The sequence below is a fragment of the Mya arenaria genome, chromosome 12, assembly GCF_026914265.1.
Source record: "Mya arenaria isolate MELC-2E11 chromosome 12, ASM2691426v1".
NCBI classification, from domain to species: domain Eukaryota; kingdom Metazoa; phylum Mollusca; class Bivalvia; order Myida; family Myidae; genus Mya; species Mya arenaria.
The window spans coordinates 20,761,208-20,781,586 of record NC_069133.1 but is presented as its reverse complement, the minus strand read 5'-3'; the positions used below and the strand labels follow the sequence as shown (position 1 = coordinate 20,781,586).

Here is a 20,379-nt window from a genome sequence, read left to right as displayed (position 1 = left end):
TCATAGGCACTTACTTCCGAATACTGACGAGTAAAGAATTGCGTTTATTCCTATAAACCCCTCTTTTGCAACGTTATTTGTAATCTTCAAAGATTGACATCCGCCATTGAACATGTAATTTTCCGCAAAAGAGGTGGCACAAAACGTAATAAAAATGGGTGTATGCAAACGAAGATGTTGACATTGTAAATGATTTTTACTATCTAGGAGTAACTTTAAATTATACTGGTAATTTTAGCCTTAATACCCAAACATTATATGGTAAAGGTTTAAAAGCAGTAAACACCTTGTTGTCAAATCTAAAAAAGTAAGAATGTAAACCTAGGGAAGCTTTGCAATTATTTGATGCCTTTGTTTCATCTATTATTACATACGCGTGTGCAATTTGGGGATTTACGAAGTCTACCTAGCTAGCGAATATACAGTTTTACATACAGTTTTATTTCATAATACAATAGATACATTTAAAATTTTGCAAAGCCGTACTAGGCGTTAGACAATGTGTTATTACTCAATCTGTCATAGAAGACGCTATGTTAGATATTGATAACAATCAAGATAATTGGTTCAATAAGGTTAAGAACCTTCTCACCCGATATGGCTTTTATTATGTATGGTGTAATGATACACAGCTAAACGAAAACCAGTCCATTTGTATTTTTAAACAGCGTCTGATAGACAAATATTTACAACAATGGCATGGAAGTGTTAATGAAAATGCTGTTTTAACTGTATATAGAGTACTTGAAACTGCATTTGAGTTTGAATCCTTTTTAGACAAAATTGTGTCAAGAAATCTTAGAATTGCTATCACAAAAATACGTATATGTTCGCATAATTTAAGAATTCATACTGGCAGATATGATAGATTAGAGCGCCACTTACGTCTTTGTCAAGTATGTGATTCGAACGAAATAGAAGACGAATTTCATTTTATATTTAAGTGTACACCTTATGTCCAATAAAGACAAACTTATATTAAAGGTTATTATAGAATTAGACCTAGTATGTTTAAACTTGTGCAACTGCTTAATACACAAAACACACCTGAAACAATTATGTTAAGCAAATACATATCGGAAGCATTTAAGGTGCGTTCTGCTTTATTAATGAATCTATAATTACTGAGACTGCTTTGTGAACATTTGTAACTATGTGTTGCAATTTATGTTTATATATACAATGTTAGTCTGTTTTAATGTTAAAAATTGATCGATTGAATATCATTTGTTCCAACATATACTAGTATATAAAAAGCAAACTATTGGTTATTGTATTGTATACTATTATAAATAGTTTGACAAATTTTTGACTTACTATTCCAGTTCATCCTTAAACATAGATTGATTATAATATTGATTCAATATTTCACACTACATTGTATAATTGTAATATATTTAATATGTATATGAAACACAAAAAACTGTTTAGTTCACGTGTAATAAAATATGTTCTGTTCTGTTCTGATCATAAGTCTCAACAGTCGCAGTGCAGGTTTGTTTGCTTGGATTGGCCCTGGAGTTTCCGTTGTATTACCTTTTTATAAATTTAATGACGGGTCAGATCAATCAAAACATTATTTAAATGTTTAACCGAATGCTAAGACTTGAATATCAATACATCTCAATCAGAACTGTGTTAAAATGTTTGAACGAACTGACAAAACTTGATTATTGAACATCGGTTCATCTCAAACAGAACATTGTTTAAATGTATGACCGAATGGCAAGACTTAAGCATCGCTAAATCTCAAATGTTTGACCGAATGATAAGACTTGTCCGTAAGTGGAACATGTGTAGAGGAGCAATATGAATACCCGTGGCACGTATGTAACCGCCTTTGATTTTCATGTCACAGAATCTCAGAGTCCGGGTAGGGTCCTGGATTCATCCATCAATGGTACATGTAGATGTGCAGTAGGAATACGTGACACGTGGTATGTATTACAGTCAAAGCTCCAAAACAAAAGGACATTTTATCAGAGTTGATGATTTTGTTGTTTAATAAACTACTGCGATTATAAAGGTATATTTAAAAAAAAATATCGACCAGTCTTATACGAGATTTTAATGTGTGATTTTGAAGAATAACTTTTTGGGTTATTTCCTGACAACAATCGGCATTAAGTTTAGATTATTTATACGTACATGTATTTAACAAATAAAACGTGGTCGGGCACGAGACATGTTTAAATCTCCCGGTCGCACACTTGCTGATTTACCAAAAGAAATGTACGGCAGATTTAAAAAAAAAAAACCCATCCCGTTTGGATAAAATAACTATAATGTGAACACTAAGAATTATATGTATTTTCCAAGTTGCCACCATATCAACGAGTGTACGACACAGCATCGTCAGACCAAGAAGTTCAACTAAATATTAAATTATTGTCACGAATTAAAATGAAAAACCTTACTTTCAAAATGAAATAAATTTTGCAAAAACTGACCAATACAGCCCTTAGTTCCGAAAAACGTGTAGCTAGTATTATAACTACTCCGGAAACATTCGGAACTCCTCGGCCATTTTATCGAAACAACGTTTTCGATAAAATGGCCGAGGAGTTCCGAATGCTCCGAAAAGCGTAAACCATTGACCCTTCCTTCTATTTTAAGGCTAATAACAACTAATCTTGAGCACAACTGGCTAACTACTGATAAATGGGTTATGTACGACGTAATTTAATTTGTTATCTCATTACTGTATCGATTATATTGTATCTTAATTCAAATAAGTGAATAAGTGAATTTGTTTTGTTATAAAAATAATACTTTTTACACTAACCACATTCCCCTTACCCATTATATTTGTTTTGTATAATGATAAACTCCAAACCTGTTGTGAAGCCGCCATTAACGCACCTCTTTATACCTGTGTTAACATATATATTTTGAGTTTTCACATGCTTTTACTTAAATGTATTAAACTGTGATATAATAAAAGGATATTGAGTTGAGTTGAGTTGAGTCGTAATTTCGTATTTGATATCAACGCTATGAATATAATATTATAATAGCAGATTGCTAATAATACAGACAAAATTGTTGACTATTTGAAGGAAAGTTACGCATGTTTTATCTTTAGGAAAATGCAGACATGTAGATTAATGTTCTAAATTTCTAATTAATTAGTGTTCTTATCTTTAACCTGTTTCGTTTCTGAAATGTTGACATTAATCACAAAATTGTCTGTTAGAAAATCTGAATTATGCGTATATTAGTTGCAGTTGTATTTAGTTTGATTCTAAGGTGCACTAATGCAGCAGGCGTGGATGTGGGGTCGGACTCTGCCAAACGTCTGGTTCTACACAGCGCAGAAGATCAGGCGGCTGAAATTGTCAGCCTGAAGCAGACGGTCGCATCCTTGCAGACCGCACTAGCATCATTGCAGACGGATTACAAAACGCTGCAGAATACGACGTCATCTTTGCAGACAAATTACAACACACTGCAGACTACGACGTCATCCTTGCAGACAGATTACAACACGCTGCAGACTACGACGTCATCCTTGCAGACAGATTACAACACGCTACAGACTAGAACATCGACACTGCAGACAGATTACAACACACTGCAGACTACGACAACGACACTGCAGACACTTTACCAAACACTGCAAAACGCCCACAGATCATTAGACTCGCAAGTACAGACCTTGGCAGTCAACACTGGTATTTAACCATGTATAATTTTATATAGTTTTTATATTTTGCGATGATTAAAATGCATAATACAATTTTTTTAAACTATTTAGACCTACTCCTCAAAATATGGAGGTGAACTTTGAAAGAAGATTAAAACTAGTAGAACTCGACTTTTCACCAAAATGATACGTCGTAAGGGTTTGGGTTTTGCGCGGTGTCGGATCGCGTGCACCAAACGCTTTTATACATTCTGCGTTTATCTCAGCATTCATTCTAACATATTCAGGTATAAACGGGTCGATTTTCATCCGATGGGGACGAAAGCAATGCCCTGGTACCGCTGACCTGATATATAAAGGTAGGCATTAACTTAGCGTATGTCTTATCTAAGAACGGCTCATACCATTTCAAAATAATGTTAAAGGACTAGTTGAAGGAATGTTTGTCATGAAAATCCCCTGCTGTGCATCCCTAGTGTTTTTTTTGTACTGGTGTCACAGTAGGTGCCAATTTCCTGTGTATTTGTTTATTGGCTCAGGGCCATTTAGGGTTGACACTTTTTTTAGAGTAAATTAATGTTATTGTCTCACTAATACATATAAACATTATGCATAGCTTACGCATTTATTAATAAAACCGATTGTAAATTATTAATAAACAATTAAGAGTGATACATTTTTAATGAGTTATATAACATATAAATTTAAATCCACTTTAAATGCATGGTCACCATTGTTATATCCAAATTGAGAAGCATCCTGGTTAAATCATATTAATGGGCTATTATATATAACATTACTCTTCTTATTCTGAGGCATTGAACTAAGGCTTAAAAGAAGGCTTAAACTAGGCGACCTTGAACAACTCGATATATTTGCACAAGGTGAATACACGAATACACATTCTGTATAAAAACATAATGGATCAATTCTTTTGTTGATATAATATGAAATACACTCATTATTTTGAGGTTATACGTCCGGAAAGCATTACAATGACAGCGGAAGTGGTGTTGATACGTTCTGTTTGCCTGAGGAACCGGTATGGGGGAAGTACAGTGACGCAGCTGAAAGTGATAGAGCGTACATCTACGGGACTGAAATCGACAATAATGACGATGACAATGTATTCCCATATCCCGTTAATCAACAGGACATGCCATGCGCCGTGTGCCGGTCTGAGCGTGCACTGAACTTAATGATCCCGGGACGAACGGCCTGCTATTCAGGCTGGACACTCGAATATTCAGGCTACATGACGACAGCCATACAAGGCAGGAACAGTGGTCAGGACACCATCTGCGTTGATGACCACCCGGAGTTTCTTGACCATGGAGGTAGCGACGACAACCAGCACGTCCTGTATCTGGTGGAAACCAAATGTGGGTCCCTGCCTTGTCCTCCGTATGCCAACAACAGGGAACTCCCGTGCGCTGTCTGCTCCAAATAAACTCTTTACTTTAATATAATTAAAGAAAGACATCCTATTCATTTACGTGTGTGTTTTTGTTTGTTTTAAATAAAGATACATGTATACTATATTGTTATCTCAAATAATATCATCAATTGAAGAGATCAAGAAATATTGAAGTACTGTTTGCATTTTATCCCACTCTTACCGCCTGCTGGATCTAAGCTTTTTTGCTCTTTAATGCGATTCCCAGCAACGAGGTTATAAGTATCTTCCATGGCCAAGAGTGCAAGATAGGTTTACCCCGACCCGAGCATAGGGTGTTTTGCGGAAACGAGGTTTACAGAGTTTCCGCAAAACACCCTACGCGAGGGTTGGGATGAACCCATCTTACACGAGCGGCTTTGGTAGATGCTTTTTCTCCCATCTCAGTTAAACAAAATACATGTAAAGTAAAAATGTATTTTTTTGCTGGAACTCTTTTGTGCGTAGTGAAAATAAATGCGTATAGATATGTGATGATTCGTGGTCGTCATTGTAATGAGCGCAGTGATTCAGATTATGTAAAAAGTTAAATCGTTCCTTAAATAGTTCTCAGGAGAGTGCATCATTATTTCTTGAACGGAGCATTAAAACAAAGTATGGTGATATTTGAAGCGAGAAATAATTAATTAAGATTCTAAATATTCCCACAAGTTAAAGTTTCCATGATGCTGCAGACGACGGTCTTCAACAGGGGAGGTAATTTTGTGATGACAATAAAAAGGAGTTCCATACGGGTACTTGTTTTATCTTTGCCTGTGGGCAAGATACGAATTTCTAACATGGTCATTTTTTATCTTCTTATCTGAGGTGGGAGAAAACATGATTACAATCGTTCAATCTTAAATAGTTGACCCACTGGCGTAGCGTTTTGGCCCATATTCATAAGGAGTTTGTAGAGAATAGGACAAGGTTTTTCGAATATATGATGACCTACTTTTCAGGAAATATGACCCATTTTTAAACATGACCTAGATTGTATTAAGGCCAACATTCTGACTAATTATAATGTACATTGGAGCGAAAATACGGAGCCTAAAACGTAATTGTAATCATATTTGACCTAGCAGCCTACATGCACAGTTATTTTAATTCAATACAACTTGTGAGAAAAAACATTTTGACACAAGTTTCAATTAAGTGACATGTTGAATGCCGACAAGAATTGCTTAAACCTAGTAACCATTATAAGTTTTCAATAAAAAGTGTGGTCTCTGGAGTTTTGAAAAAAAAAATATGTTTGGGAACATTTGACCTAGTGCCCTAGTTTTGGACCAGAAATGACACGTAATCGATTTTGATGTAACTAACTGACCATGTTTTATGAAGAATAGGTAGAAAATAACATTGTGTTTTTTTTCTTCTAATATTTGACATAGTGACCTACATATTGACCTAAAAGTACCCATAATAAAATTTGACCTTGACCTTTAACACATTCTGACGAATCCATATAGAAAACAAGAGATGTTTGTCAAACATTATGCCCCCCCCCCCCCCCCTGAGCGCCATGTTGTCAGGATTATATAGACAATTGAATAAAATATGCATGGACCGAAATGACAGCTGATTTGTTGCTGTTTTAAGATTATGACCATAAAAGTGTGAGGATAAAGTGTGTTATGACCGTCATGACCTTGACTCTATGAACTCAAAATCCAGAGTCATCAGCTGGTCACCAGAAACCTAAATGTCAAGTTTGAGGGCCATGGGTGCAGGCATTGTCAAGTTATCACAAGACAAGTTTTTTTCGTTCAAGGTCACTGTGACCTTGACCTTTGACCCGATGACCCCTTAAATCATAAGGGGTCATCTACAAGTCAGATGCAACTCCAAGTCAAGTTTGAAGGCCATGGGTTCAGGCATTGTTGAGTTATCAGTCTGACAACCTTTTACCATTCAAGATCATTGTGACCTTGACCTTTGGCTCTATGAATCCTAAAATCAATAAGGGTGATCTACTGGTCAGGCTTAACATCCATGTCAAGTTTAATGATCATAGGTTCAGGCATTGTTGAGATATCAGTGGGGGAAGATTTGTTAACTTTTTTGCGTTAAAGGTTACTGTGACATTGACCTTTGCCTGATGACCCCAAAGTCGATAGGGGTCATCTACTGGGCAGGCCCAACCTTCATGTCAAGTTTGATGACCATAGGTCCAAGAATTGTCGAGTTTGCTTTCAAGGTCACTGTGACCTTGACCTTTGACCCCTAAAATAAATAGGGGTCATCTACTGGTTAGGCCCAACCTCCATGTCAAGTTTGAGGGCCATGGATGCAGGCATTGTTGAGTTATCACTTGGACAACCTTTTATCATTCAAGGTCACTGTGACCTTTGACCCGATGACGCCTTAAATCAATATGTGTCATCTACTGGTTAGGCCCAACCTCCAAGTCAAGTTTAAGCGCCACGGTTGCAGGCATTGTTGAGTTATCACTTGGACAACCTTTTATCACTCAAGGTCACTGTGACCTTGACCTTTGGCCCAATGACCCCTAAAATTAATAGGGACAATCTTCTGGCCAGGCTCAACCTCCAAATCAAGTTTGAGGGCCATGGGTGCAGCCATTGTCAAGTTATCACTCGGATAACCTTTTACCATTCCAGGTCACTGTGACCTTGACCTTTGGCCCAATGACCCCTTAAATCAATAGGGACCAGCTTCTGGCCAGGCCCAACCTCCAAGTCAAGTTTGAGGGCCATGGGTGCAGGCATTGTCGAGTTATCACTCGCACAACCTTTTACCATTCCAGGTCACTGTGACCTTGACCTTTGGCCAGATGACCCCCAAAAACCATAGGGGTCATCTCCTGGTCAGGCCAATTCTCCAAGTCAAGTTTGGGGGCCATGGGTGCAGGCATTGTTGAGTTATCAATCGGACAACCTTTTACCATTCAAGGTCACTGTGACCTTGACCTTTGGCCCAATGACCCCCAAAAACAATAGGGGTCATCTACTGGTCAGGCCCAACCTCCAAGTCAAGTTTGAGGGCCATGGGTGCAGGCATTGTTGAGTTATCACTCAACCAACCTTTTACCATTCAAAGTCACTGTGACCTTGACCTTTGACCCATTGAGCCCAAAAAACAATAGGGGTCAGCTACTGGTCAGGCCCAACCTCCAAGTCAAATTTGAGGGCCATGGGTGCAGGCATTGTCACGTTACCATTCAAGGTCACTGTGACCTTCACCTTTGGCCTGATGACCCCCAAAAACAATAGGGGTCATCTACTGGTCAGGCCCAACCTCCATGTCAAGTTTGAGGGCCATGGGTGCAGGCATTGTTGAGTTATCACTCGGACAAGCTTTAAAATTATTTTACCATTAAAGGTCACTGTGACCTTGATCTTTGACCCGATGACCCCCAAGATCAATAGGGGTCATCTTCTGGTCAGGCCCAACCTTCATGTGAAGTTTGATGACCATACGTCCAGGAATTGTTGAGTTATCACTCGGACAAGCTTTGGTCTACCGACGGACCGACCGACTGACCGACCGACCGACCGACATGCCTGTGCAAAGCAATATACCCCTCTTCTTCGAAGGGGGGCATAATTATTACAAATAAGTCCTTGACGACAACAGACAATCACTGATCACAATCGCTCAGCTGTGTTAAAAGTAGTAGAAGGGGGCACATGGAAATGGCAAAGAAAAAACCCCCACAGAAGCTTACATTCATCTACTAAAAACTAAAACACATCAATATATAAAACAGTTAAGTATAAAAAGGAACAATGTACATGTATATAAAAATATAACCAAAGTAAACAAGACAGTTTGATATGGTTTTTGATAAATATCTGTGAAGCAAAAAATAAAAAAATAAAAGTTACTTTTATATGATTGTATGGAAGACAATGCGAAGAGAGTATACATTGTAAAAAAGTTGTTAACAATTTTTCATATATTCGGGTTATTAGTACTGCATTTCTACATGATATATGTAGGAGATTGAAATCAAAATCTGAAAAGAGTTCAATTTGACATTCAGGATAAAAACACAGTGTTAATAACTCTTTTTAACATGTATATACAATACTGGTTAAATCACCAAAAAAACTCATAATTTCATAACAAATGACATTTTAAAGATGCACTATTTTGTTTTATGACATCATTTTCACATCGTGCAATGACACTTGTAATGATGGTATTATTTAGTATAAAAGTAGATTATTAGTCTTTCAGTCCTACTTGTGGTTTGAAAATTTTTAATTTTCAAAAGGGTAAACAATGAATTATATAAAACAAGCAAATTCGTTGAATTGATATCCCCCGCCTGATTGGGCTATTTCAAGGAATGGAAATCAATTGTTGATGAAATAAATATATGAGTTTGAGTTTGATTGCAACTGTTTGAAAAAAAATAAATATTGTATATAATGTTACATTTAGAATTGACCAAGAAACCTAGTTTATGACTCCATGTTACCCAGTTCCAAACTAATCTAAGATTTCATCAAGGCAAACATTCTGATCAAGTTTCATGAAGATTTGTCCAGATATATTGGATCAAGGGGAACATTCTGACCAAGTTTGAACATTTTCTGATCAATGCTTACCAAGATATGGTACCGGACGGACGGACAGACAGACGGAATGACGGACTGACAACGCCAAAACAATATCCCCCTCCCGAAATCTTCGATTCGGCGGGGGATAAAAAACTGTCTTAATGCAAAACTGTCTTAATGCCCTGATGTTAAAACATTTTGATTTTATGGAAAAGTTAACAACATAAAAAAAACCCCAATAAACATACCTGTATTTGTTAACAATCACAGATCAAGCTATGGCTTGAAATTTGTCTAACAATTTTTAAAAGTTTAATCACTAAATTATATAAAAAATGATTTGATGAAAATCTGTCATCATGCATAGAATCAAAAACATTTTTAATTAATGTAAAAGTTAAGAAAACATTTTTTTTAAACACATCTATATTAATTTTGTTAACAATCACCGTCCAAGCTATGGTTTGAAATTCATCTTGAATTTTTTTAGCTGATTTTTTTATTAAAACATAATAATAAAAAAATGTCTTAATGCAAACTTTAAATTCATGAAAATATTAACAGCACCAAAAACAAGTACACCAATTTGTCCATAATGAATACAGTTGAACCCTGTTGACTCAAACTTGCTAGGCCCCATTTCCTCGTTGGCTCGAACTGAATGTAAAGAACTTATTTTTTATATACATCATGCCCGCTTGGTCCAATTTCCCAAAGCTGGAAGCATTTTGGCTGGTCCCTGGGAGTTTGAGCCAAAAGGGTTTGGCTGTATATTCACGAACAAAAACTAATCCACTAATAAAGATTAACAATACCAAATTATTGTTACTGTAAGACAATTAAAATGGTGCCATCTTATCCATTATAGTATGGCACATATGAGCAATTATTAAAATGAAAAATCTCAAACATTTGTGAGTAACATAGGAGTTTTTACAATGCAAACAACAAAACAGAGGAAATATTAGGCAAAAAATCATTCCATATCTAATATTGAGCTTTTAGATTTTTGAAGTAACCATACAATATTACTTGCGTCATTGTTTACTGAAATGGACAAATCTAACATGTATGAGGTAAAAATCTAAGTAATCATACAAGACTAGTATTATACTGTACTAATATCATAGTTTACTAAAAAGGTAAAAATCTAACTTATATATCTGGTATAAATATATTTTGTTACAAAAACAACAACAACATCATTCAGGAATAATTCATCTTTCTCAGAAAGCTATATTTTAACAGTGGTCGAAATTAGCAGAAGCCCGCAAGCCCTGCACTGGTTAAATGCTTCCTGGGCTTGCTGAAATTCTGAAATTTTATATAGCAGGGTTAGTGAAGAATGTTGATGCCAAGCACATATGTTGATTTTCGGGCTTGTTTACAATAAGTCTCAACTTCAATGACTGTTTTAAGATTGGAAAGTAAATTTTATATGCCACTTTTTTCATCATTTAGCTGATTAAACTTTACTAATAAAATCTAGATGTCAGTTAACAAGTTTATCCAGTCTCTGTTTCACATTGTCTGAGGTTGTGATGATAACGAGATTATCTTTTGCCCTGGTCGCCAAACTAAGCAGGAACTTACTAAAGTCTGCATGTTCCTCGTTCACATACGGGTTAATACCAATAACAGCTGCCTTATCTAAGCCACTGAACCTTCTCACCGTATCTATGGCAACTCCATCTATCTCCTTGGAAACAGAATCTTCCTTGCTCTCCATGCTCAATTTCGGATCCTTTTCTTTCTGAGGTCTCTCTGAGTCAGATTCATCAACACTAGAATCATACCTGTAGAATGTTACTTTCTGTTTCTTGGCAACAGGGTCACCAGTTTCCATGGCAACATATTGATTGTTCAATTCACCAGGCAATTCTTGCTCTACAGAATCCAGATTTCCCTGAGCGAGCACATCAAATGGGTTGCTGATCTCGAAGGATTCATCGAAACTATCATCAGATACATCCTCTAGCGACATTGAGGACGGGTTTTCCGCGATGGATTGTAGACTTGGACTGCGGGACCTACTGCGATCATGCTGTAAGCTTCTGTCTGATCCACAACTCTGTAGGTGCTCCTCAACTGACCTGAGGGAAGCCAAATAATTGCATTGAATATAATAGATTGGCCGATTGTACAGATCTTTGTCAAAGTAAACAAGGTTGTTAATGTCATCGTTGTTAACTTTCAAATCATTACTGCTTTGAAAGTTAAATGGATACACTTGTGATCTGCTGTATTTCTACAAGATTTGAGACATTTGTTTCAGCTGTACTTGTTTGATTGTTAATATGTGAGTACATCATCAAATATTTCATGTTTATAAGTTAACAACGATATTGTTCACTTTGTTAACATTAACAATTATCTGAACAAGCAGTCCAACATCAAAATAATGTCCTTAAATTTATTCAGGATGTTTTCTCCTGTGGTATTTACCTGTGATAAGCATGGTTATTAAACTAAACAGTAAGAGGAACTAGATGATCTTATTTGAAGATCGGCAAGGTCAAGATATTAATGATTTCACCATAATAAATATTATAAGTGCTGGTACCAACAAATATAAACAGCAGAAAATTTATATATTTGTAAATGAAATTAAAACTTACGTAATACACATTTTAAAGCTGCATTCTCACAGATAGACCGGTTTGACAACTTTTTTATTTTTTGTCTTAGAATCAGTCAATTTTTGCGTTAACATCTGGAATCTAGTGATAAAAGATTGCTGACAAAGATCAGATCGCAGGTTTCCAAAGTTACTGTTTTATTATGCCGAAAAAACTCATTTTTCTTAAAGCGTAAGTAACTTTTTAAGCAATAAAACATTATTTTTGTAGATAAATATGAAAACAGCGATCTGATTTCTTGTCAGCAGTCTTATATCAATTGTTTTCAGAGATTTACGCAAAAATTGGCTCATTCCAAGACAAAGAAATAAAAAGTGGTTGAAAAGGTCTATCTGTGAGAGTGCAGCTTTAATACCCATTTAATATCTTTGTACACAGAATTCGCCTTGAACATATGAATATAGTTCCATATGAATTTATCAATAAAAAATATACCTCCTGCTAGTCATATGGTTGATGTCCCTTGAATCCTTCCTCCCTGCTACTGAAAATTTATCCAGATTCAAGGAGGACAACTCTGTCTGCAGGTGATCCAGCTCCTTCCTCTTGCCCACCAAAATTGCTATGTCATCCTGGTGGACGCCATTTTGAAGCAGGCCTGATAACACTCGAGACAGCAGGGTCCTCATTTCATCCTCCTTGCATGACAGAATGTCCACGCCTTGGGAAAAGAGTTAAAGGGACACAATATAGATTGATGCTAAAAATTGTTTTCTTAATATTAATTCATTATTATGTTTAACTCATTAGACTTAAATGCTCAAAACACAAAAAAAGCCCATATAATTTGTGTACTGATAAAAAATATAAGTATTTTTTTAGACTTTTTTTATGGCCAAATAGCTATTTATAATTAATTGAAAAAAACAACATTTATGAAGGCTAATATTTTTTTTATCTGTACCCAAATCCTTTGCTTTTTTTGTTTTGATCATTTAAGTCAAATGAGTTAAATATAATAATGCATAAAAATTGTTTTATTTTTCTTGCCATCAACATTTATTATGCCCCATAAAATTAGGTGTAAGTCATGAAATCAAAACTGCAACTGGACAGTAGTGTAACAGTTTAAGAAGAAATGCATAAAAGTAAATGTATCAACAAACTTACTACATGTATTATGGAAAGTACTGATAAACATTTGTGTGAAGCTTGTCTAAGAAAACCATAAATAAATTCAATAAATAAGCAATTGCATTTGGAACATGTATTTGATGTATCAGTGGCCAAGGAAACAAATTACTTACATCAATGCCATCATGTTCATTGTTATTTTTTTTATTATGTTATTTTGTTATTCATGTCAGAAAATAGCACATTGAGCTTATGTTTCATGTTATCATATACCAGACTATAAATAAAGATTCTTGTATCTTGTATCTGCTGTATCATGGGAGTATCAAATCTTTAGTCTTACCTTTCCCTGAGGAGAAGTTATGAGCCAGTTTTGGGACGCTGTTGACTGATTGTAATCCAGGGTGTGTTAGCCCCTCAACGTTCTCCGAGGCCATCATGAGCCTCGATGTGAAGTCGAATATCTCCTTTGTACTTCGACTCACTTCGCTCAACATGAAATTGTTCTTTCCAATCACCGCTGGCAACCCTGCTTTGAACTTGTGCACTTTTTGCGAGTAGTCCATAAATAGCCAAAAATAGTTTGAACACCTATGCAGTTTGTTAGGAGGATTCTGATTGGCTATCTGCTGAGCCAGGCTGTACCAATCACCATCCCTGTCTTTGAAATTTTGAACCTCATCTATAATCACATTACAGACATGCCCATATTTCCTGTCCATAATCCTGGGGTCTTGGCTCTCAGCCAATATCTGTCGTCTGGTTGTAACGAGGCATAGATTGTGGGACCTGAAAGTAAATTACAGACACACTAGCAGACCTACATAATACATTTCTTGATAGAAACTTACATAAAGCTTAGATCAAAGAAATGAGTAATACTTAGACCTTTAATATTGTACCAGTTGTATTTCTGAAAAAAATATTGTTTTCTGTCGTAAAGGTCATTGTTAAAGCTGAACTCTCAAAGACAAACTTTAAAAATTTTTTTTTTGTCTCGGAATGTTTTTTTGTGTAAATGTTGGGAAACCAGTGATATAGACTGCTGCCAAAAAAGCAGATCCAATTTTTCCTATTTACGTCTGAAAATTGATGTTTTATGGCTAAAAGTGTTATTAATACTTTAAACAAATGAATTTTTTTGGCAGTTAACCAAACAATTGAGATCTGCTTATTGACTGAATTCAAGGTAGTGATGCCAAATTGTGTTGATTCTGAGAAAAAATAAATAAAAAGGTCAAAACTGTCAATTTGTGAGAGTGCAGCTTTAAGTTTTGTAACCTACATACAGAACTTAAAATTCTAAAATATTCCACTTAAGATGTAATAGAAATAGAGAAAAATTAGATTAAATAATAAAAGCAACCTACTTTACAAAATCGCAGAGTTTCTCGTTTTCTGCCAGATACAGGATGTTTTCCAGTCGACAGCCTCTTCGGCGTAGTTCCTGGATCATCTGTGCGGCTGCCACAGTTTTCCCTGCCCCGGCTGGACCATGTACCCACAATTCCTTGGTGAACTGCTGCGTCCATAGCAACTCAAACTGGTCATGAGTCAGCAGGAAGTAGTAGTAGCCATTTTGATTAATACTGTGAACGACTTGGGACTTGGCCATGTAGGACCCCATGCATATAACTAAGGAGTTCAAGATCTTGTCAAATTTTCTTTTACTGGGAGCAAAGTGAGATGGGTAAATATCTCTGCCGGCCATTTGAGTTTCTAAAATATGCAATATATCCTGATTTGTGATGTCCAAAACATGGGAAACCACACTAAATTTTTCTGTACAACCCCCATGCTGAACTAGCCTTGTTTTCAAGATGGCTGCCGCTGACTGGGAATGATGTATCACTGCATCGTTGTAGGCTGTAGAGAATGTCAGGACATGCACATTATGGAACTCTGTAACTATGGCGACATCACAGATGGTGTCTGCACATTCTGCCATGGGGATTTTCACGCCCCAGCACTCCATGCCCATAATGATGGAGTTTTGTCCCTTGAAGAAGTTAAGAACTGCCCGGATTGCCTCCCTGTACTGCGGAATGGCATAACTCTCGATGTACTGACGAGGCTGTACAGTGTCCATCTTTACTGGAAAAGCAACATACTAATACTTGAATAAGTTAAAGCAATGAAAACACTGTTATACTAAGGTTGTGAGTTGTAAGTATACAAGGAACTTTATATTCAAACACATCAATATTAAGAACAGTAATGTTTTTATCAAACAACTTTGATCAGTGTGATGATAGAAACAGATATAAAGGTCACAGACCACTTAATTGATTTCCTATATATTCTATATTCAGCTTAACCAATTTGCATAAAGGCACTGATTTCTAGAGCTTCACAACCCCCAAAACCATATATAGGTGTAGAGCTCCACATGTGTATTAAAAATTCAACAACATTACAAAACAGGTTATGTTTCTCCTATGAAAAATAAAATTGGTTGAGCGTAACTATTGTGTATTCGGTAAATTGGCAATATCTGGTGTATGAGGACAAACAATGCTGTGAAAATGTTAACAATATATATCAAGCATGTTCAGCCTGTTTTTGAAATCACTAACCATTCATCTTCAAAACCTATAAATATGGAAGGAAGCCAGTGGTCTGAGATGGTATTACCATGATTTGATTAATGGTCATGTGTCAATTAAACGAAGCAAGGCATGTACCAATGAGTACCGGTAGGCATTTCAGAATTGGTGTAATTACCCTAAACTACCATTTTAATTTTTCACTGACAACCATTCATTAAGCAGCTATGTCTATGGATACAGAAAGGTAGCTTCCTCTAGTATGTATGTTACCTTTATTTTGATCAAGTTTCAAATAAGGTTATGACAGAAACTGAATAGTGAGTGATTTTTTAATTTATCCCGACACCTGACAAGGTAAATATCTTGAATCTTAAAATTATCTTATACACAAATAGTGAAATTTTGATGCCCAGTACCCATTATTATTTTGGTATCATTTGTAAAGGTTGATATTTGAACAAAAAAAAATGTAAAAAATAGACAGAAATGGATGCTACAAATACTTCTCATTTATACCAGAAAACTACAGCAAGCAATTGTTAAGGCAATTTTCACGAACCTTGTAACACTTTCTGTCTGATGGTGTCCACAGTGTTGGGCAATGTAAAGATGAGTGGTGCGCGGGGAACCAGTAACATCAGCTTCTGGAACCGGTTGTGAAGCTCGGGCACATCTACAAGGGATAAACCATGGCCATGACTTTAAATGACTTGCATCATAATTTTCAGTGATAAAATGAAGGGCAGAGTTGTTCTTAAAGGGGCTAGACACCAGATGGTCCCAAAATCGGCAAAGACAATATTTCCTCAAAACAAACCTAGAATTACCAATCTAGTATGAGGCCGATCATTTTACATGATTGAAACAATATTTTGTTGCTGTCTATCTGTCAGAGTTGACCCATTTAAAAATAGCACATAATGGTTTCCCAGCTTATATCTAGCATGTGAAATCACGTGATTAGTACAGAAACATATACCAATATAACATATATATAAAAATACTGGGAATTATGTGGTAGACAAACCAAGTAAATTTCAAAATGGAAAAATATGCAAAACTGGTACAGATAAATGTGTTGTAAGTGATGTGATACATCAGTAAGCAAAAGTCAATGCATTATACACAACGATATCAAATTTATGTTATGTTTGACAATTTCTTTTTTTCTTGCAATGGTATTATCTGCTATCTAGTCCTTTAATACAAATATATAAAGTCTGTCTTAAGCAGGAGTTGTCAAAGGAACTTGTCAAATGCCCCCAATTCAGCCTTGTCAGAATGTCTTTGAGGCCAGAGCACCAATGCTATGTATGACACACCTTCCAAAGCTGCTTTGCTATTCTGTGAAGTTTGATCACAATTTGAATAAAATTGAGAAAGTTACAGTTGTGACATGATAGTAAGACAGACATGGATGGACGTACAGTATGACTACATTGTACTTTAAGTATTAATGCCTCCCTTTTGGGGCACAATTGTTTTTGTTACTCAATTAAACATTAACTTGATTTTGAATTTAGCTGAAAGCTATTACAATCACATTACAATCATTTTAATGCATAGAAATGGTGTCTGTGTCGAGAATCCATAAAATCCTATGCTGTCTTGGCGAGAGGCAGACTTACCGTGTGTACATGTGTACATGTGTACATGTATGAATAATCTATTCATTACCTCTGAGAGGATTGAGCACTGCGTCCCGCCACTGGGTGAAGGTGAATTCCTCCAATCTCCCACTGGTGCTTACGTAGCTGCTGACTGGACAGTGGGTGAATACACCGCCGGGAAAACGCACCACTGACACCACCACTACCACACGCACAGTCTATAGGGATAAGTACAGATATATTAGGATTTTCATTCATTATAATTACATAATGAGGTTTAATTTTTCCGTCATCCATCTAGTGCCAATGTAATTGCTCATGTGATAGTGGGTAAAAACACCATTGAGAGAATGCTCCACCTCCACCAAGACACGAACTGACTGTAGCAATAGATGGAGATATATAGGGATTTTCATTATATAATAAGGGTGAATCCCTCTAGCCCCCTACTGCTGCCAATGAAACTGTTCATGTGACAGTGGGTGAATACACCTCAGGGGTAAAACACCACTGACACCACCATCACCTCATGTACCTACTGTAGCGCTAGATTGAGATATAATATTGGGATTTTCATTAATGATATATGAGGGGAACTCCCTCCAGCCTCATACTGGTGCCAATGAATATGCTCCTGACAGTTTTTGAATGCACCTTCAGGAGAACGCACCAATACCACCTCAGCCATGACACATACAGACTGTGGGTAGATGAGATTGGTTTTGAATAATGTTCTCAAGGTGAACTCTTATTAGTCCTAGATTTACGGCTGACCATACAAAAGCTAAATACACCACCAGGAAAATTCACCATTGACATCACCATTAGCACATACACTGATTTTGGGGGGAAAGCTGGAGATTTAATGGTATGTTTTACATCATAAAATATAAGAATTATTTTTCATATTCTGAAGGTTATTTTTATTCTGATCCACTGGAATTTACACCACAAATAAAAACGATGTTTTTTTTTAAAGATATTATTTTAAGAGCAGGTGAAATGAAGAACACATGAATGAGGACTGCTCACATTAGTATTTTTGCTTATCATTCTAAATGGAAGAGATTGTGACTGAAAGATATTGCAGAATGACAGATTTCACCAATAACCTTTTTCGGAGCATTCTCCACGGGGTAGAAGTTTACATCCCAGTGAACACCGCGGGAAACTGGTACATTCCTGTCCCCCCATATCATATTCCGCATACGACCAGCAATCAGCTGCTCTGTGAAGCAAGGCATCAGACAATAAGATGAGTGCAATAAGGTTCTAAGAGACAATGAAAAAAGAAGCATGTACAACCATATCACCTACACCTCTCATATTGCTTTCTACAAATAACTTGACCTCCTGGGCCTGTATTCATAAAATATCTTAAGTCCGATTCTAAAATTTCGTAGACAAATTTAAAGAAAAGTACAATTGTTTCTTACGAAAAAGTTTGTAAAGTACATAAAATTATTGAGGATAAATAGTTTTAGATATCATTACCGGGTGGTAATTCATTACATCATATATGCCAAATGAGATATTTAACTTAAGAAAATGACCTACATTGTAAGTTAAGAATTGACTGTTGATTTTTATATGACTACCACCCTGGCCCCAATTCCTCGACTCACATCTTAAATCCCTTATTACAGGATTAAGCTACGCTCACTATTTTTGTTTTGATATAATTTTTGTAATGTTTACATTCTTAAGATAATTTGGCCTTCAAAAGAAAATTATTTTTAAGTTTGTGATAATCACAATAAACTAATTTTTATTTAGTAAAATCAAGATTAAGTAAAAAATTTGGCTTAATGAAATAAGATACTTAAGCTTGTTGCGCTTAAAAAGTATAGAGATATTGGGGCCTTGAGTGAAAGCAAAAAGGTTTCATGTGTCATTAAGAAAAGAAGCAGATCACACCTTTGCGCTTCCATCCCTCGATTTATACTGTCAAATGGCAATTGATGATCATGAAATACTGACTATTTCTATAGGACTTTACTAATAAAGACTAGAATTTGATTTATTTGTTTACTGTTAAATATCCTTGACGTTAATGACACTCAGTTTAAAAAAAACAACAACCTTACTATCAGTTAACTTATACTATTATTCCTTCAGAACAATGGATGTACATGAGTTGCTTTCTAGGAAGTCCTATAAATAGATTATGTTTAAAACCATTCAACTAGAATATCATGTGTGTATTTAAATGTGCTTAGGACTTTCTAATATGAATAAAAATACCAAAGATATCACAAATTCACCCTTTAAGGTAAGCCATTCATCATTGCAAGATGAGTTAGTGAATTTCAGATATTAACATACAATTATTTAAATGTTTAATTTATATTGATTAACCATAATATTACTTTTGCATGATATATTAAAGGGAGGTAAAAATGTGACAACTTTAAAACTATTCAAACATTTTTTAAATTATAATGAAACTTTACCAGTAGCAATTTTTTTGTATTAATGATGGATGGACTACTATCTCTGAGCGCTTCTAGCACTAGTGTTGAAAAACATGGGTACTTATATTAACTTATAAAAGAGCATTAACACAAAAAATAACAAACCAATTGGATAAACAGAATAACAACTCCAAAAACAACGTTTTACCTAATTCAGTGCCGTAGCTTTACAGTCTGAAAATCACCATACAGAATTGCAAGATCTTTTCATTCAATCAACTTTCTAAGGTAAAAGTACAATGGAGGTTTACTCAAGGAAGGGTAATTTTATCATAAATGATGTTGCCATCAAGAATAGCGTCATTATACAATTTTGAGATTAAACTAGTTAATAACTTTTGACATGATGTCATAATGAATAGCATTGAAAAAGTGCATGCTATACAGACATTAAATTTTAATGCATTTAGCACTGTA

At 35.7% G+C, this 20,379-nt stretch overlaps 1 protein-coding gene across 1 annotated transcript in view; it reads right to left on the bottom strand.

Moving 5' to 3' along the window:
- Window positions 1-7,761: 7,761 nt before the first annotated feature.
- LOC128212038 (schlafen family member 13-like) overlaps window positions 7,762-20,379 on the bottom strand; it is a 17,072-nt gene continuing 4,454 nt past the window's right edge. Inside the window, exons 7-13 of the mRNA XM_052917270.1 lie at window positions 18,601-18,716; window positions 17,556-17,706; window positions 16,438-16,551; window positions 14,700-15,423; window positions 13,673-14,118; window positions 12,691-12,916; window positions 7,762-11,709 (exon numbers count right to left, since the gene is read on the bottom strand). Of these exons, the coding sequence (XP_052773230.1) occupies window positions 11,109-11,709; window positions 12,691-12,916; window positions 13,673-14,118; window positions 14,700-15,423; window positions 16,438-16,551; window positions 17,556-17,706; window positions 18,601-18,716 (2,378 nt within the window). The 3' untranslated portion in view covers window positions 7,762-11,108. The remainder of the gene's footprint in view (window positions 11,710-12,690; window positions 12,917-13,672; window positions 14,119-14,699; window positions 15,424-16,437; window positions 16,552-17,555; window positions 17,707-18,600; window positions 18,717-20,379) is intronic.